The sequence below is a fragment of the Eutrigla gurnardus genome, assembly GCF_963514095.1.
Source record: "Eutrigla gurnardus genome assembly, chromosome: 7".
Lineage (NCBI taxonomy): Eukaryota > Metazoa > Chordata > Actinopteri > Perciformes > Triglidae > Eutrigla > Eutrigla gurnardus.
Window position 1 is genome coordinate 24,232,900 of NC_139921.1, and position 19,636 is coordinate 24,252,535.

At 47.5% G+C, this 19,636-nt stretch overlaps 2 protein-coding genes across 3 annotated transcripts in view; one reads left to right on the forward strand and one right to left on the reverse strand.

The window, feature by feature from the left end:
* Positions 1–2,609: 2,609 nt before the first annotated feature.
* On the reverse strand, positions 2,610–4,060 carry ghsra (growth hormone secretagogue receptor a; the record flags this gene model as incomplete). Its single annotated transcript, XM_084013581.1, has 2 exons — positions 3,031–4,060; positions 2,610–2,923 (listed from the first exon to the last, which is right to left on the reverse strand). Exons 1-2 carry the CDS (start codon positions 3,857–3,859, stop codon positions 2,610–2,612), a joined length of 1,143 nt encoding a protein of 380 aa, XP_083869707.1. The 5' UTR covers positions 3,860–4,060.
* Positions 4,061–6,602: 2,542 nt separating this feature from the next.
* Positions 6,603–19,636, forward strand: part of pld1a (phospholipase D1a) — a 23,163-nt gene continuing 10,129 nt past the window's right edge. For both annotated transcript variants that reach the window (XM_084013915.1, XM_084013916.1), the window contains exons 1-9: positions 6,603–6,740; positions 14,112–14,321; positions 14,840–15,009; positions 15,940–16,082; positions 17,003–17,111; positions 17,330–17,395; positions 17,878–17,936; positions 18,497–18,589; positions 19,395–19,547. In XM_084013915.1, coding sequence (XP_083870041.1) covers positions 14,144–14,321; positions 14,840–15,009; positions 15,940–16,082; positions 17,003–17,111; positions 17,330–17,395; positions 17,878–17,936; positions 18,497–18,589; positions 19,395–19,547 — 971 coding nt within the window. In that variant the 5' untranslated portion in view covers positions 6,603–6,740; positions 14,112–14,143. The remainder of the gene's footprint in view (positions 6,741–14,111; positions 14,322–14,839; positions 15,010–15,939; positions 16,083–17,002; positions 17,112–17,329; positions 17,396–17,877; positions 17,937–18,496; positions 18,590–19,394; positions 19,548–19,636) is intronic.

Here is a 19,636-nt window from a genome sequence, read left to right on the forward strand (position 1 = left end):
TTCAACAACATCGTTAACGTCCCGGAGGCAGGTTCGGAGTGTCTGTTTGAGCTGGAGCATCAGTGTGAAGGTGTGTCTGGTAGATTGGCTCTGCGGTGGCTTCAAATAGCCGAGGAGAGTAACTCCCCTGTCGTCGAACGCTCCATCCCCTCCGGCCTGCAGCCGCCTGACGACGACGGGTGTCTTCAGCTCGAGCGTTCGCAAAGGTTAGCTCGCATTTTGTCTGTTTTTGGTGTGTGACTCACGATTTAAGTGACTGAAACCATCTGTGTGATTCAATAGTTCTGGCATTTGTGAAGCACCCTGCATCCTGTGACCCCCCCCCCCCCCCCCCCCCCCCCTGGTGATCTACAGCGTGCAAGTTAATAGCGGATACCTTCAGGAACCATGACAACACAAAGCATGTATCAATATCCTGTTATGGTCATTAATGTTGATGCGTATTTCATAGCTCATAGAGGTCGATATGGGAGGATCACTTTAGCTCAGGATATACCAGCAACTGTTAGATGCAATTAAATACTATAGAGCCATGCATGGTCCCCAGAGGATGAAGCCTAATGGCTTTGGGTGATTCTTTTTTCCTCTAGCGCCATCGTGAGGTGAACTTTGATCACCGAACCTTTCATGTAGCGCCACCATCAGGTCATAGCGGTGCCAGCTGGACTTGAGCTAGCGTGATTTGCTCTGGTTTAAGTCGCTGCTTCCTGAGGAAAGATCCAGGAGTAATATTGTATCTGTCGACAGTAGAGCGCCTCAGACTCTCCAGTGGACTCCAGCTGATTGCTGTTAGCACGCCGGCTAGCGCCTGCAGTCACAGCGGCGGCTGCTGCATGTACAGATGCACAGGTTCGATCCCGACCTCCTCCTCCTTTTGTGTGAAGGTCATTCGTTCCGTCTCTGCCACGCAGCCCACGTCTGCATCAGCTCTCATGATGTCTGACTCATTGATCAAACACCGCCTCTTTGTTTTTCTGTTTTCATTGCAGGTGTTTAGACCTCTCGTCCCCGTGCCCTCGCACCCCACAATCACCCGCCCACCAACCAGTTGTTTTCCAAGATAGCGACAAAGCTTTTGTTTGGTTAATTCACTTCACTTCTGTCTCCCCCCCCCCCCCCCCCCCACCAAAATATGATGAAAATCTGAATCCTTGTTTTAAAGTGTTTTAATGACACTGTAGATAATAAACATCATGCCACGACATCAGTATGCACAGGAACATTTATCACAGAGATACATTCTTCGGAGCTGGAGGCCGCGGGGTTTGAAGTCCAGACGTAGCGGAGGCTGCTGTGGTGATTCGGGACTGCTGAAACCACCTGAGTGGCATCTATTTACAAGTCAAAGCAGGAAAGAAAGTCGCCACTTTCAACTGATCCTCCTGGTTGTATGTTGGTGAATACACCGGAAATGTAAATCGCTGTTGTAGCATTGGAGGATGGGCGATTTCAAAATCTTCCCAGTGTGTGACGCTGTTGTTTGGGCTGCTTTCGGCACATAGAACATTTCTGGTTCACCGTCATACACTGTGAAGCCACCGGGAACAGTTTCCATTACTGGGCAACCAATTTCAAAATGACACCTTTAGAAAAATCCTTAACGAGACATAATATAACTCTGCTGGTGAGAAAATGACGCTCCCTAACTTTCCCCAAAGGTTTTTCCATCGTTAACCAAATTTCTACATCAGATGAGCCCGGAATATAAGGAATGTTGTCGAATGTGCTGCGTGGTTGGATGCTGTGGCCTCACAGCTGTAATATACAGCATGTTGTATGAAGGGGGACATCAGCAGCATTGCATTGGTTTACAGTCACACCAATCAGCTTTCTTAGCAGCTTGAATAACGTAGAACAAGAATGAAGTATAATTACAAAAACAGTGTGATGAGCTCATGATGCATTCTGTAAATAATCCCACAGTTCCTAAAAAAAAACCCTCGATGTTGGAACCCAGTGCAGGACCAAGATCCTGCAGGGACTGTGCACACGGCCCCCGGGGGCCCCCAGGGGCCCCTCTTGCAGCATGAACACAGCATGGACAAGAAGTTCCAAGATACAGGGCTTCAACATGAACAACAGCCACATATCAGCACTCCAACAAATACAGGAATACAAAAGCACCTGGCACACACACACACACACGCACACGCACACGCGCACACGCACACGCACGCACACACACACACACACACACACACACACACACACACACACACACACACACACCGCTGCCCTCTCGGATGAGTAGCTACAGAGCGGTGCCACAAGATCTACAGTGCTTCCTTTGTCATCCAGAGAATACAATATAAGGCAATTGTAGATGTTTCATTATATGTACACGTGCGCGAGTGCACCACGGGCACGCGCGTCCCGATGTTTGTTCACATTTGGATCGATCCAAGCACTTTTGAGATGCTGAGTGTGTTGTTGTATGAGGAGGGCACGTGGACAGAAGCGTGCAGCGCGCGTTCTTCATAGTTTTTTTATTCCCACACAAATAAAGGCAGCTTTCCTTCGGCCTGACACAAATAATGGCTTTCAGGTCAGCTTCTGGTTTATCGTTGTGTGGTTTTTTTTTCAAATCAAACACGTTGACAGTCACGCGTCTAGAAGCTGATGGTGGACTCCGTCCAGCCGTTGGAGCCGTCCCCCTTCACGGTGCTGGCCGTGCGCCCCCGCGGCGGCTGGCTGTCGGCGAGGCCGAAGAGACGCGCCGCCGCGCCGCGGTACTTCCAGGACATGGTGTTGTAGAGGATGGGGTTGATGGCGGCGCTCAGGTAGAAGAGGACCACCGACACCAGGCTGCAGTACACGGACAGCACGGACAGCAGCGGGGAGGGGGCGTCCAGCGAGCGGAACTGCACGTAGCGACCCACGTGGAAGGGCAACCAGCACAGGACGAAGGCCAGCACCACCACCACTGGGGAGGAGGGAGGGGAAATCATTAATAAAAGCTGCCACATCTGCCAACTCTTCTGCTATCCTATAAAGCAAGTCGTGCGTAAAGTGCGCGCTCTCCAAACTCACCCAGCATCTTGATGGTCTGCCTGTTGCTTTTGTCCCGGTGAGCCACGCGGGAGCTGATGCTCGTCTCCCGGTGTCTCTGCCACAGCCGGCGGCCGATGAGGCTGTAGAGCACCGTCAGGCAGAACACCGGCATGAAGAAGAAGACCGAGCTCAGCCACACCATGGCCCCCATCAGACCCGACTCCACCGCGTAATGCGTCATTTTACACTCCCGGGTGTCCGTGGCGTAGTCGCTCCCGTTCGTCGCCCAGCTGACATTCGGCCCCATGCTGTCCCGCTCCACTCCCACCATGACGAACACGGGCCCGGCGCTGACCAGCGACACCGTCCACAGGACGAGGATGAGCGCGCGCACCCGCCTCTTGGTGACCAGGGCCTTGGCGCGCAGCGGGAAGCAGATGGCCAGGTAGCGCTCCACGGACAGCGCGGTGATGCTCAGGATGGTGGAGTACGTGCACGACTCGGACACGAACTGAAAGAGTTTGCAGAGCGCGGCCCCGAACCGCCAGGGCCTGTACCTCCACATGCGGTACAGGTCCAGCGGCATGCAGAGGAAGATGAGCAGGTCCGACACCGCCATGCTGCACAGGTACAGGTTGGTGGTGGTGCGCATGTCCCGGTACTTGCCGACCACCAAGATGGTCATCACGTTCCCGGTCACACCGACCAGAAAGAGCAGCGCGCAGGCCACGGTGATGAGCGCGAGGAGCGGGATGGAGTAGTAGTTGAGAGGGGGCAGGCCGAGCCCCGCGTCCTCCGTGGCGTTGCGGCTCTCCTCCCAGCTGCAGTTGCGGGAGAGGCACTCCGAGAGGTTGAGCCAGGAGGGCATGCTGTCGCCGTGGCGGTTATTCTCGGGGCCGCGCCTGGCCCTGGCCGCTGAAGGCACCCCGGGTCTGGGACTCCTCACGCCCCTTGGCGCTGCCCTCTTCTCCCATCGTCCACCTGTGAGCCGCGGGCGTAATGGCACAGGTGGGCAGCCGTGCGTAAAACCGAGATCCGCGCAGACAGTCCGACCGTGTGGTTGCCAGTGGAGGTGAGGCAAAGACACCGAAGCATCTCAGGGAACAGTCGATCCGGTCCAAGAGTCTTTCAGGTCAGAACCAATGACATGCTGGACATCTTGTACGCCACACAAATCTAATTCAAAGACAAATGATCTCTCGCGTCCTTTCCGACAGGAAGGTCAGGGGTGAAATGAAACCCGAGAATCCTTCCTGAGAGTCCCGGAGAGTTGCCATCCCTGCCGCAGACACAGAAGCAGCAGCCGCGGTCAGCAGGTGATCCGGCAGCAGAGTGGTGATGCAGCAGCGGCAGCAGCAGCAGACGGAGCTTGCGTCCTGTTTTGGCTCAAAACGGACAAACAAGCACCACGGTGAACACAAACACCCTGTGACAGAGTTGAATAAGAGTCACGAGCACCAGGAAGGAGCGACGCGGCGTCAACATCGTCAACAAGACTCCATCCCTGTGTGCGAGTCCCAGGGAGCACAACTTCATATACAGGTGAAGTGATGCTGCTGGGGGAGGAGGGGGTTTGGCTGCTGTGGGGAGGGGGGTCTACAGTGAGTCTAGGTGCTGCACCGCCACCTACAGGCACGTGTAGGCAGTGCTTTCTGAGAACACAGAGGGACTCTGAGGAACTATACCAGGTGTGGCTGATCCTGGAGCAGGTGAGTAACAGAGACTTTTCGCCCACACGGTTCAATTAAGTCATAAAATGATGAGGTTCGATCTGGTTTGGACTCCTCGAGGTCAAAGGTTAAGGTTGAGAAAGTACAGTTTTTGCTGCTGGGATCAAACATTTGAGGCTTAATATCTCAGATCTGCATCATATCTTATCATTTCAGGGTATAAGACATTTTATGCAGGTTTAAACACATAAATGAGAATATTTGAGCCTGTCAAAATGTTTCTAATGAAGTTAAAGCAACTATTATAGAATATGCAGCAACTACAGAATGTAAGAAAGAGAAGTCTGTTGGCCTCACCTTTCATATCAACGTGAATCCCCTCACATTCGGCATGTGTGTGTGTGTAGTTTTACTGCAGATGTGCTCCTCATGCTCCAGATCCTGTTATCTCTCTGCCCTTTGTGCTGTGTTTACCTCCAGATACCGTTCTGTTTATGAGTCCCGGGTCATGATGTGGGAGCGCCGGACAGACGAAGGGAACAGGATCCTCCTCGTGGAAGCCAGCGGGGCGGTTGTGTCTTCCACAGCCTCTGTTAGACCTTTTCAACACATCTGGTAGGTATGCGGCGGGGTCGTGCAGTGTGTGTGTGTCCTGACTGCACTGTGTGTGTGTGTGTGTGTGTGTGTGTGTGTGTGTGTGTGTGTGTGTGTGTGTGTGTGTGTGTGGTGTTCAGGAAAACATTTCAGTGGATCTCTAACAACTCTAGAGGTGATAATGACCAAACAACATGCTGAAATTGCTGCTATTTCCACGGACAAATGGAAAAATTGGACAATGGCCGGTATTAACGGCGCCATCGGGTGTTTGCAGTGAAACGTCACGGCTGCTTTTAGTGCAGGAGAGATTTTTATGGCTGTGAACTGTTGTGCTCTCCTATAGTTCCCCCAGCACATCTCTGTGTTTTAATGGTTTTACTGCTGTGGATTCTGTACGTTGAGATTCAGTCCGGAGCGTTTCTGGTGAAATCGAGTTCAGCGCTGGAAGACTTTTGGGTGTAATGTCGTCTGAAGTGTGCGTCCTGGGTGTGTGTGTGTGTGTGTGTGTGTGTGTGTGTGTGTGTGTGTGTGTGTGTGTGTGTAGAGTTCAGGCTAAAGTCCCTGGTACAAGGATCAACACACACATTTGGCAGCTTTGTCAGTATCTGGTCTGTGAGGGCGCAGTACACCACTTCATCCACTAGATGGAGGCAGACATCTCATTTTAGTTTGTACTTGATATGGGGGCACATTTCATCAGATGAGACCGGTTACACACACACACACACACACACACACACACACACACACACACACACACACACACACACACACACACACACACATAGTTCTTATACATACCTTTAAAAATCCTATTATCACTATTGTTATTACTATTGTTATTACTATTATTATTATTATTATTATTATTATTATTATTATTATTATTATTGTTATTATATTTATATGGTTATCATTATTATCAGTACTGCCATGATTCATATATTAATAATATTATGGTAATACTATTTATAATAAAATATAATCACTTCTATTTATCGATCTTATTATCATTATTATTAATAATATATATTAGTATTGTACTTAAATAAAATAAAATAAAAATACTCCACACAGACAAGCGTTACAGTGTGAGTCTGAACGGATGAGAGGGATCGGGATCAGGATCGGGATCGGGATCGGGATCGGGATCTTGTCCCCTACAGGACTCCTCCTACTTCAACAAAAGCCCACAAGTGTTTTCTTTTTTCGATCCAATGAGAGAAGTCTGCGGGCGGAAAGCGTCTTCTGTGATTGGTCTAGAGTTTGGCGACCCCTCCCTTCCCGAGGAGTTGGTGCGAGTTCCCTGTTAGTTTCTCTGTCAGCCACACACACACACACACACACACACACACACACACACACACACACTTGAGACCAGAGAATGCAGGACTAGCTGCCGGACCGTCTTAGACCGCGGATACGAGTCAGTGAAGCCGATGACCGAGCACCATGTGGGCTGCACGCCCGCGAAGAGAGCAGGTTGGTCGGTCTCCTTCTGCGTTTGTGTCTGTTCTATTTGCGTCTACGGGGTGAGGAGGGGTGAGGAGGGGTGAGGGGGGAGGTATGCGTCTCTGGGACGCTCCTGGGATCATGCAGAAGAATGTACAGCCTGTTCGTGTCCTCCAGCATTGTGTTCAATTGTGTGTTTGCGTGTGCGTGTGTATGTGACGTCATGGCTGCGCAACAGATGATGTATGTAACACTGCAAGGTCTCTTAAGCTTTGTGTCCGGTCATGTGTCCGTGTGGAGATCCTTGACTGCACAGGTGTGTGTGTGTGTGTGTGTGTGTGTGTGTGTGTGTGTGTGTGTGTGTGTGTGTGTGTGTGTGTGTGTGTGTGTGTGTGTGTGTCTTCTCCCCTCACACCCTGCTGTGACAGTTGGTTGCTGCTGCTGGAATGTCAAAGGAAGACTGGAGATCTGTTGCTTTTCCTTCTCCCTGCTCGCCCATATCAACTCTCCTGTCTCTCTCTCTGTCTGTCTCTCTCTCTCTCTCTCTCTCTCTCTCTCTCTCCTCCTGTTTGACCTTTGACATTCACTCGTCTTCTTTTCACTGGGCTGAAGCATGACCTCAGTGCTCTGTTGTGGTGCCAGCAAACATGCTCACGGTTACTTTGTTACGATTTCCTCGGGCGAGTGTGTGTGCGTGTGTGTGTGTGTGTGTGTGTGTGCGTGTGTGCGTGTGTGCGTGTGTGTGTGTCTTCAACCTGCTTGTTCTCATGATGATATCAATCATTAAGCCGCCCAGTGGGAGTATTTTAGTCCACAACCTCCTGCTGTTCTCTGGAAAGTTCTTCTTCTTCTTCTTCTTCTTTTTTTCTTTTTTTATTTGAGGATTCTACTGTAAATGAATTCCAGATGTGGACTAGAGTGCCGTGTGCTCCTGCCATGTGACTAAAACCCACAAACCCTCTTCTCTAGTTTCCAACCGCAGCCTTAAATAATGACTTGTGGATGATTTAAACATCACATTGAAGCTTGTGCAGCAGCCAGATGCCGGTTTAGCATCATACGACGTCCACACTGGACGGGATGTGACCTCGCAGGTTCACCCCGGTTGAAGTTAGGAGTTAATGAGACGGGAGGACATGCCGTTATTCATATTGCCATCACTGCGTTGTTTTTACAATTAGGATTATTTAATTCTTTGTTTGGATTCACACCTGTGTATCTAAACTCTCTATTTTTGAATCAGAGACGACATAATGTTTGAGCCGCTACGCACTCCTGATTCTTGTCCCGTGTGTGATCTCAGGGGCTTCAGGACAATGTGGTGGAGTGTTTTCAAGCAGGCTTTAAAGGGTTAGTTCACCTGATTGCATAAAAAAAAAAAAAAATCATCTTTTACCCCAGCATTGGTATCTTGTGATGCTGTGGAGGTGCATTTTGTTTATGGTGCTCAAACATGTCAAATATGACCTGGATAATCCACAGAACGCACTGACAACCGTTTTAAAAGGGACTATTTTTGTGTTAAAAAGTAGTTCCAGAAGAAAGAGTTTCTCTGCAAACAAGCACCACTTTCATCCCTGTGTGTTTGCCAGGCGTGTGCTCATACCTTCCTCGGAAATAATGTGTTCTCTGGAAAAGAGTCGTAGCTGTTGAAATGTTTAAACTTTTTAGTTTGTTTTATTGCTGTCGGCATCACATATGAAATCCCATGATGCATTGCTGCATGGACAGCATCTGAAGGATGACGGAGCGAATCCCACATGACACGGGAAAGCTGTCCTCGTGGATCCGAGGCGTCCTCATACTTTCTGTAATCATGAGAGTTCGTGGTTCAAGTTCTACTTTTGGTGGTTTCCAGGCTCCGACTCGGCCGGTCGGCCTGAGTCAGAGAGAGAGAGAGAGAGAGAGAGAGAGAGAGAGAGAGAGAGCATCACTCCCTCAGGACAATGACGCCTTGTGTCCCGCCACTCCGACCACGATGCCTTGCCCCTCGCCTTTTTCTGGCGTCCGCTGTGTGTGTTGCTTTCTCTGCCTCCCGGACCGTCCCCGTCCCTGTGTGAAGGATTAGATAATAGGCAGCTTTAGTGTGGGCAGAGACAGAGAGGTGTTACAGGCCTCTCTCTCTCTCTCTCCCTCTCTCTGTCTCTCTCTCTCTGTACCATCTGTGCCATGAGGAGCTTGGCACCAAACGATCCTGCAAGCCAAGCCATGTTATCGTTATTGTATCCGTGTGAAAATATAAATATATATATACATCTTTACAATGATTGGAGTTGTACTTTCTAAATGTCACGCTTGTTATCGCACATCCAGGAATAGATGATGCATCTCACAGGTTCCTTTATGTTTTGGCTGATAGCAACAAACACAAATAACATGCAAACCTCGGTTCAGGGGGACGACAGTGTGAGTTTTAGCTGCTGTTCATTCCGGATGAAAGAAGCAGCTGTGACAGATGTGATCACGTTCACCGGGACGGACCTCCACAACGACTTTTTCTCTTTCAAAGCGTCTCCCAAAAAGACAAATAGTCTTTCATTTCATTTTTGCTGGGGATCTTTGCTCCGTGGTGATTATTGTGTTTCTGTTTCCTGCCGGTGTTGCCAAAACAACTTTCTGAAAGCCCCACTGGAAATATAATACACACGTAATCTTGGAAACGAAATCACGACTTTCACAAGCTGCAAACGCTAGAATGCAAGCTCCGTCACCAGAAGCTAGATGTTCTTATTAAACTATAATGTCCTTTAAAATCTCCTTAGCTGTGAGGAAAAAGAGTGAGTGTGCTGTCCACCAGGTTTTGTGTCGGCGTTTTGGAAATCTAAACACTCTCCACCCAGATCTGGTTTCAGCACAACGGGCCGAGTTCTCCGCTTTCAGCCCAGAAAGGACCTTCTCACACGGATCAGTGGAGTTTGGCAGTGAATCAGACTCGCCACTTCCTGACTCAAGTTAGTTTTGGACGACAGCTGAGGCTAGATAAGGGTTTTTAAATGATTGTTTTTGATATGTGACCTCGTCTTCTAGAGTATTAACAAGACATAAACTAGAGCATCTTCTTTTATTCCAGACCTCAGAAGGAAATGTGTTCTGATACGATGGACAACATTCGAGGCTGTAAATGTGAGCTAAAACCAGACTCACCTCTCAGAGAGACAGCATTGTACACAGTAGTGACCCTGGGTTAACCTACGCTAATTATTCTTTTTTTACTACCACCTTCTAACAAGCCCACATTCATGAGTTTAGAATCGATCATTAACCTTATAGATCATTTATAAGACATTAAAGAGAACATAGTTTAGGTTGGTGAGTCGTTAATAAGTCTTTCTAATAAGTAATCAGGAATAAAAGTCATTGCTTGATAAAGGCCAACAGCAGAAAACGTCATTATAAATCTTATTGTAAGGGGTCAGACTGTCCACTGGAGCGGTCTAATTGCTGGACTAAAGAGCTAAAAGACCTGCTGGGGAGAATAACCATCAGTCAACCCAAAATTAACGATTCTATTAATATTCTAGAGGAGGCGGAGTTCATGTTTGGTCTTCTAGGAATGAATGAATGAAGGGGAGCAGCGTGTCCTTCAGGCCTGAGAGAGAGTCACATGGTGGGCTTCAGCATCTCGCTCTCTGAACCAACACACTCCTTCTCCCACGCAACTCGCATCAAGACTCCAGCTAAGTGATATTTAACGGGGAAGGAGGAGGAGGAGGAGGAGGAGAAGGAGGAGGATGGAGGGGCGGAGGAGGTGGAGAAGAAGAAGAAGGAGAGGAGAAGAAGAAGAAGAAAAGGGGGAGGAGAAGAAGAAGAAGGAGAGGAGAAGAAGGAGGAGGATGGAGAGGCGGAGGAGGAGGATGAGGAGAAGTAGGAGGAGGAGGAGAAGAAGGAGGAGGACTGGGAGGCGGAGGAGGAGGAGGAGAAGAAAAGGAGGAGGAGAAGAAGAAGGAGAGGAGAAGGAGGAGGAGGATGGAGAGGTGGAGGAGCAGGATGAGGAGACCAAGTAGGAGGAGAAGGAGAAGAAGGAGGAGGACGGAGAGGCGGAGGAGGAGGAGAAGAAGAAGAAGAAAAGGAGAAGAAGGAGAAGAAGAAGAAGGAGGAGGACGGAGAGGCAGGGGAGGAGGAGGAGAAGAAGAAGAAGAAGGAGGAGGAGGACGGAGAGGCGGAGGAGGAGGAGGAGAAGAAGAAGAAGAAGGAGGAGGAGGACGGAGAGGCGGAGGAGGAGGAGAAGAAGGAGGACGGAGAGGAGGAGGAGGAGAAGAAGAAGAAGAAGGAGGAGGACTGAGAGGCGGAGGAGAAGAAGAAGAAGGAGGAGGACGGATGCTCTCAGCTGCTTCTGTTGGTATTTATACACGGACAGCTATCGCCATGGCGACAGGAAGCAGGAAGCGTGGCACCGGAGTGGACGAGAGAGATAACCCCGTCGCCTTCTCGTCATCTCTGCCGTCGGGTCGCCATGGAGACCACGGGCGGGGCTTCTTGTGTACGACGTGTGTTTGACGCCCTGACGTTGACCTCTGTGGGGGTCAAGCATGTGGTTATTCTGGGAACAGGGAGGTCATGAACACTTCTGCTGGAATCTAAGATTGCATGCTCCAAACTAAAAAAACAAACACACATGATCTTCTGCTCATGTTTGTAACCATTTAAACTGGTTGTCAAAATGAACGCGTTTTTTGTTTTTAACACATGAACGAAAAAACAAAAAGACGGAACTCTCAACGAACGACGTGACGTTAGCACAGTTAACAGTTAATTATTAATATCTCTACTGCAAACGCTGCTCTGTTTGTCTCAGGAAAACGTTGAATGTTTATTGCTAGAACTGTAATGGTGTTATTAAGTATCAGTACTCTGTATCGGCAAGTACTGAGATTGAAGTATTTGTACTCTGATACAAAGTGGTATCAGTGCATCTGTGTTTGTAGAGGCTCACACGCCTTCTGTCATTTCTCTTTCCGGTCCCACAACAATGTACATGAAAATGGGACTTTTTCATATATTCACGATTGGTGATTAACGTGTGACTCCATGTGACTAAAGACTGGATCCCCGGATGTTCCAGAAGGATCCTGAAGCCTGTGATGAATGAATGCAGGCACAACAGGAAGCCTCCTGACTGTGAGCGTGTTGGATCTCGTTCATCTGCTGCTTGATTGTCGTGTTGACTACTTCACGTGCATTTTTAGCTCCACGGCAGAATTTAGCTCTTTGCAGGGGAAGAAGTGTGATGTAGCTGTTACTGTTACTTGAGCTCTGGCTTTTACAGGCTGCATGTTGGGAATCAGCTTACAAACTCACACAACTCCTACAGTGTGTTTATATAGTCAGTTTTATGGAAGCGGATTTCCGCCACTGTCAGGAAAAAAAGATAAACTTTCTCAAAATAGTGAGTTAGTGTTGTACGTCATTATTTTTTACATAATAAGTCATTTTTTAAAGAAAGTTTCTCATTATTTTGAGCTACTAAGTCATTCATTTGAGATACTAAGTCAATATTTAGAGAAAGTTCCTCTTTTTTTCTGACAGTGGCAGAAATGGGCTTCCATAGTTTTGGAGCCCCGTTTACTTCGATTCATCGCAACTTTTCTCGTGTTTCCCTTTTTAAGCAGATTAATTAACGGTCTTGGAGAGAGATCTATGAGAGATCCCCACTGACTGGAAAGAAGAGAAACGGGCGATTCAACATGATAGTGCAGAAAAGAAAACGAGCCACGGGGGGGTCATGACCAAGAAGTCCAAATCTTCACACGCTCTCCTTTTAATGAAACCTCCTTTCAGAGCTCTTCTGCTGAGTCGACCGTTTCTCTTCTTCTCCTGCCTGAGGTTCGTTAATGTGTCTCGTCTGGCATGACTCAGCACTCTGCTTGGTGGGATTCTTTTCTTTTCCGGGTCTTTTCTCTTCTTGACGGATCCTGCACTTGAAAGATTGATGATTCACGGCGGCTGCAGCGCCGTTATTCTCCACACCCGGCCGTTTCCTGTCTCTGGGACGCAGCTTTGTGCAGATCTGGGTGATTAAAAATAAAGTTGGAGCAGGAGCGCGGCGACAGACTCATTTCCGCGAAAAACAAGTGGAACGGGTTTTTTGTGGCGTCTGTGTTTACGGTGTCAAACCTGTGTTGCCGTGGTGAGGTCATAGTGAAAGGAAAACAGAGAACTGACACAGTGTGTTGTTTAGACTGAACACGACGACGATGTGAAGCTGGGAGGCTCGTCTGTGTGTGAATGTACAGGTTGGGCGTTGGGCGTGGAACAGCTGTGCATGATGTCACAGTGGAGATGTCGCAATCCTTTTATAGTGTGTCACAATGCAGAGACACTCACAAGTCATTTGGTGTTTGCAGGTCAAGCACGTATCTTTATCTATCAGCATCGATTAGTTGTTGTGTGGTGCAACATGGGAAAAAAACACCATGAAAATGTTTCTTCAGTAGTAAAAAACACACTAAATGTTGCTCACACTATTTAATAACTAGTTTCCAATAACAGTTTGGGTGCAACTGGACTGGATATTGAGATGTTATTTATTGGATATGTAATATTACTCATATTAAAAATGTAAATCAGTATTGGATATTAGTGCTAAAATCAATCTAATGTTAATATCAGATATCCTGTCTCAAACCTCCACGTTTAGCCGTCAAATTTCAGATTTTGATTGGAATTTGTATCTTTTATTCAGATCACTTTGACAAGAGATTACGGTTTGGATAAATCTATAAATGCATAATAGTTTTGTTTGTGTTTTGGTATTAGAAACAGTAATCGAAGACTGATCAGAACAATTCCAGCCGTTTCTCTCAAAGACGAAGGATGTGGACGAGCAGGAGGCCGTGGGCTCACTCATTCTGTGCGTCAGCAATGAATAACTGGAGTCCGGTAGTTTGTCATGAAGTGGTTTTGAACGAGGTCAAAGGTCAAGTCTCCGCGATGTCTCTGAAGTCGTCAAAGAAGTGGTGAATAACGCGTTTTTATCTCGTTTCCAAAGAAACGTCTCTTCAGGTGAGACGTGTTCACAGTAAACCACTGAAGGTTTAGATTCTGTCATAACGGCATGAAGGGTCACATTCCCGTCACCATGCCAACGCTGATGTAGTCCAGCACAGCGGTGACCCCCGCGCGTGACCTTGAGACCTGGTCCAGCTGCGCCTCCTCCGTGTATAGCGCTGCATCGTCTGCGAAGAGAGGCTGCATGTGTGTCGTCCTTACGGGACTCTTATAATAGAACATGAGGGTGTTGCGTAACGAGTCGCCATCAGTACGCGGCGGAAGGTCAGAGGTCAAATGACTCTGTGGGAGTGTATGTGTCATATGGCTGACGACGCCGAAACACATGCAAACCCACGCACTCTCAAATCTCCCGACATGATGTGTGTTTTTTTTTCCTTCTCTCTCCTCCAGGCTCGCCCTGCTCGGGGTGTTAACTGCTGAGCATGCTGGGTAAAGCTCCGCCGACGACCAGTAGCCTCACACTGGTGGAGAACTCGGACGCCACAGCGGCCCCGGACGTACTGGACGGCATCACGATGGCCGACCTCGTGGAGAGTCTGGATACCAGGGAGCTGGACATGGGGGAGGGGGAGGAGAACGACTACGACGGGAACTACTTGGGTGGGTTTGAATGAGACCCTCAACGTTATTCAACCAATCAGATGGTTAGATCAGGCAAAATGATCAAGAATATGAACCAGATTCATCATTGATATGACCATATCAGCTCAAAGCATCGAGGATCTGGGAAATGTAGGAAATAGGACGATTTATTGAATCTATCTGTGATGCAATAAAAATATTTGTTTCTTCAGAAAATGTAATAAAACGTGATTCCATTCCATTTTAGTGCCATTATTAGAGTTTTAAGCTCTCATCTTATGTCATGTGTAAAATAACAAATACACCACCGAATACTAGCTGGCATCAAACCGTGTAGAACAGTATGAGCGTGGCTTTTTTTCCTTTACGTAATTTAGACCTCACAAACTTTACGGGAGCAGAAGAAGCCGAATCATGTGACCTCCAACAGTCTGGAACAAAGGCTGAGTTTTCCAGAGAAGCAGCCTGAACACCTCCTACATGCACGGACCTTAGAAGAAGAACCACGCTCACCGCCGCCTCTCTCTTCCTCCCAGGAGACTGCCGCATCCCGTTTTCGGCCGTGTACGCCACGCTGGGCTTCAAGGAGGCCAACGCCACGGTCTACCTCCCCACGGTGCCCATCTCTGCCCGGATACTGGAGGTGGAGCGATTCACCACGGCACAGGACCGCTTCAACCTGTCACACCAGAGGAGCGTCAACAAGGTGCCGGCATTTATATATATATATATATATATATAAATATAAAGATTCCCATTATTATTATCTTTTCCATGCATTAATTTGCTTTTGGTGATTTTTCCTATTGGAAAATATAGATATCATGTTGCTTTGGAGACAAAGCATCAGCTAAATGTCATTTATGTTGTTTTTTAGGATACTAAAATATTGTTCATATATTTTTTGTCAAATTAAATGAATATGCAAGAAACTATAATATATATAAGATACTTATTAAGTTAAAATGATAATAATAATAATAAAACAAACGTATGAGTCGTGGAGAAGCGGTGGGATTAAATAAGTGTATACTTCTTCCCACTCCTTTTCGGACATGTCAAAAAAATAAAATAGGCATTGAGATATTTTCATATCTCATATTTCATATATACTATTTTACATGTTCGAAATAAAAACCCTCTAAACTCTAAAACTCTCAACAAAACGCTATAATGAGTGTTCGCTGCCGTCATGATGCTCATCATCTCTCTCTCCCATTGAATGTGTGTGTGTGTGTGTGTGTGTGTGTGTGTGTGTGTGTGTGTGTGTGTGTGCGTGTGTGCGTGTGTGCGTGTGTGCGTGCGTGCGTGCGTGTGTGCGTGTGTGTGTGTGTGTGTGTGCGTGCGTGCGTGTGTGTGTGTGTGCGTGCGTGCGTGCGTGTGTGCGTGCGTGCGTGTGTGTGTGTGTGTGTGTGCGTGTGTGCGTGTGTGCGTGCGTGCGTGCGTGTGTGCGTGCGTGCGTGCGTGCGCGTGCGTGCGTGCGTGCGTGTGTGTGTGTGTGCGTGCGTGCGTGCGTGTGTGCGTGCGTGCGTGTGTGTGTGTGTGTGTGTGTGCGTGCGTGCGTGTGTGTGTGTGTGTGTGTGTGTGTGTGTGTGTGTGTGTGTGTGTGTGTGTGTGTGTGTGTGTGTGTGTCTAGTCTCTGCCGGCGGTGTTTAAGATCGAGCTGAAGCACGGAGAGTTCACCTGGGTGATCAAGAGGAAGGAGAAACACTTCATGGAGCTTCACCGAGAGCTGCGGACGTACAAGACCTTCATGAGGATCCCGCTGCCGTCACGCAGGTCGCTGCCCAAACACACACAATATATACATATATATATATATATATATATATATATATATGTGTATATAGACTGAACATGAAGCTGGAACCAGCTTACCTCAGCTCAGCTTGGTTAGCGTAGCTTAGCTTAGCATACAGAGTGGAAACAGAGTCGACGGCCTCCTCTGGCTCTCTCCAGCACAGCTGACGTGTAAACTAACAAACACATTAAATCTCTTCGGTTAATGCAGCAGGAGTTGCTAGGCAACCAGGAAGTCACTGTGCTCAGAAATGCTTCCAGCACGTAATCCCCCCCCCCCCCAAAGCCCACAACTTGTCATTTTTACATTTCTGTCATTGGATTAAAACAAACAAGATGTTCATTGGTTGTTTTTCAGATACTGCCATCAATGATTGGTATCAACCTAAATCTTGGTGAACATGCTTCCCAGATTATTCACTATATTTACCTGCTGCTATACTACTACCTCTACTACTATACTATACTATGCTATACTACTATAACAGTGTGCATTATGTTCTCTGACATCTAAAATCCCTCCTTTTCTATTATTTTTCTTTCCTTCATCTCTCTCTCGGGTGAAAACAAAAGGAATGTTCTTCTGCTCTCCCTGTCTGTTGACTTAATGCAGTTATAGAGTTCATAACTAATTATCATACATGCAGAAATAATACGTCTACCGGTGTTCTGTTAAATAAATGTCCATTTGGTTAACGTATTCAAACGTTCACATATTTGTCTGGCAGAAAGGTACACGGACTCAAACTGGCTTGTAGCTCCGGGCAACGGCAGAACGGCAACAGCCAGTTTTTAATGTTCTTTGGGCTGAAAAGCTTCTCCTCAAAGTGTGGAAACGCTCTCTGGCGAGTTTCCCTCGAATCAGCATGTCGACCTCCCTTCCTCTTGTCTCCACGCAGCCACACGGTGAGGAGGAGGACGGTGAGGAAGAGCGAGGTGAGGGAGATGCCCTCCCTGCCGAGGGGGGGGGACGAGCTGGTGCGTGATGAGCAGGTGTCCAGCCGGAGGGTACGTGATCGGAAACAATCCGCTCTTACCACGTCTTCGTGGCGAGGAGCGCTCCTGGCACTCGCTCGTTGCCATGGCGCTCACCTCCACGCCATCGCACGTCTATAACCCTCCCTGACTGTGTGTGTGTGTGTGTGTGTGTGTGCATGTTAGCGTTGATGTGCTTGTGTCGTAAAAATACTCACAGTGCCCAAAACATAGTGTATGTGTTTCTACAGAGACAGTTAGAAGACTATTTGAACAAGCTGCTGAGGATGGCCATGTACCGCAAATACCACCATACTGTGAGTAACCCCGCTGAGCTGCAACACCCCTACAGTATATCATGTTGCTGGTGTTTCATAGAATGTCTATATAATATATAATATTAGTGCTGCTGCTCAGCTCTGCCCTGATGGAGGAACTCTGTTGACGTAGATCATTAACCCGTCTGCTTCGTGTTGATACACTCAACAAACCGCATATTTGAGCAAGGCTTAAAAGTCGCCTGAAGACCGATACTGTCTGCGCTGTTAAATACACATGTCTATTTAACAAATCTCTTATCATTATAATTGGGCCAATAACCTCCGGTGTGTCCCCTCTCATACTAATTTCATCACCTTCTATGATGGAATGAGCTTTAAAGCAGGTTTAGCCGCGGCATCGTGTTGTATGTTAATCCCGAGGTGAGAGCGGCGGCGACGACACGTGGACAAAGTGATGAGTCACCGCCTGTGGTGGATCTGGGTTTTCTGATGACGCCCCTCTTCCTGTCTGTTCCCAGATGGAGTTCATCGACATCAGCCAGCTGTCTTTCATCCACGACTTGGGGCCCAAAGGACTGTGAGCATTTCAGCCCCTTGTACTTCCGTCCTGGTGTCAGCTGGACAAACAGCCAACAGTTCACAATGTCCCCGTCTTTAACCCTCCTTTTATTGGGTCAACATGACACACCACTGTGGGAAACAGCAGGAAAACATCCCCTCAATTAGATTTTTCAACTTGAAATTTGATGACTTTTCCTAGATTTGATTGCCTTTATTCATATTTCCATCTAAGCCGTACAAAAAAAAAAGGTCAAAAAATATTGTCTTCGGGTCAAAATGACCCGACAGTCACATTGTTATTATTGGGATAAATAAAAATTACTTTTTGGACATTTCTACTTTGTTAGACTTTAGAAATACGATACAAAAAAGAATACAATTAACATAGAAACGAGTGGTGTGTGAAGAGGGAAAACCCAAATAGATTTGGTGTTTGAAGTTCAAATAGGCTGCTTTATGTTGAGGGTTTGGTGGAATGTTAGGATAGGTTAGGATGTCGGGTGGATACAGAGTACGATCACGAGGCTGCTCATCACTCGGAAGATGCTGGACTCTCTTCTTCGTGTGCTTTTCCAGGGAAGGGATGATCTACAAGCGCTCGGGCGGACATCGCATCCCCGGCATGAACTGCTGCGGCCACAGCCAGGCCTGCTACCGCTGGTCCAAACGGTGCGTCTGTCCTCCTGTGTTCTCCCGGTGTTTCCGTCGCCATGGTCACATCACGACTGTTTGTTTTAACACTTTAAATGTATTTAACTTGGAATTTTAGGTCTTGAACCAGCTTAAAAATGTGCAAAAACGTGATGAGTTACAATGGAAATGTATATTTAAATATGCAAATCAGGAATGTTCTACACTACAGTTCCAGAAGAGCAATCTGAACATTGGACGAAGCCAATAAATCATGCTATTAATGATATAAACGATATATATTGTAAACATGTTCAGAAGAAATGAGACGTTCTAGACTGCGTTGCTGGCAGGAAACCGTGCGAGTGTAGGTGTTAAACACAGTGACCGCTCATTCGCATATTTTAAAACATAATAATGATAATGTCATCATAGGTGTTAGTTTGGGCTATCAGAGAAGTCCGAGTAGCATCAGAGAAGTCCGAGTAGCATCTTCAGCACGGCTGCATCGGCACATGCTGTCCTCTCCCTTCATCTGTTTGTCTGTTTATTTATCTTTTATCACAGCCAAACTATTACATGAGCACTTTTTATTGTTGTTTTTTCTGAAGACAACACACACACACACACACGCACAAAAAGAAAATCCCACACATTTAAACAATCTGCCAATCCACCTACATCCCCATGACCGTTTTCTTCCTACACCTTTTTTCTTCCGTGAATCAAGGAATATAAGAAATGGATTCAACAGGAATTAATCGAGATCCATAGAAATGTACGTGTGTGTGTGTGTGTGTGTGTGTGTGTGTGTGTGTGTGTGTGTGTGTGTGTGTGTGTGTAGCTGGCTGGTGGTGAAGGACTCGTGCCTGCTGTACATGAAGCCAGACTCGGGGGCCATCTCCTTCGTCCTGTTGGTGGATAAAGAGTTCAGCATCAAGATGGACTCCAAAGATACAGAGACCAAACACGGGGTCCGGATCGACAGCCTCTCCAGGTGATATTTCTGTGTGTGTGTGTGTGTGTGTGTGTGTGTGTGTGTGTGTGTGTGTGTGTGTGTGTGTGTGTGTGTGTGTGTGTGTGTGT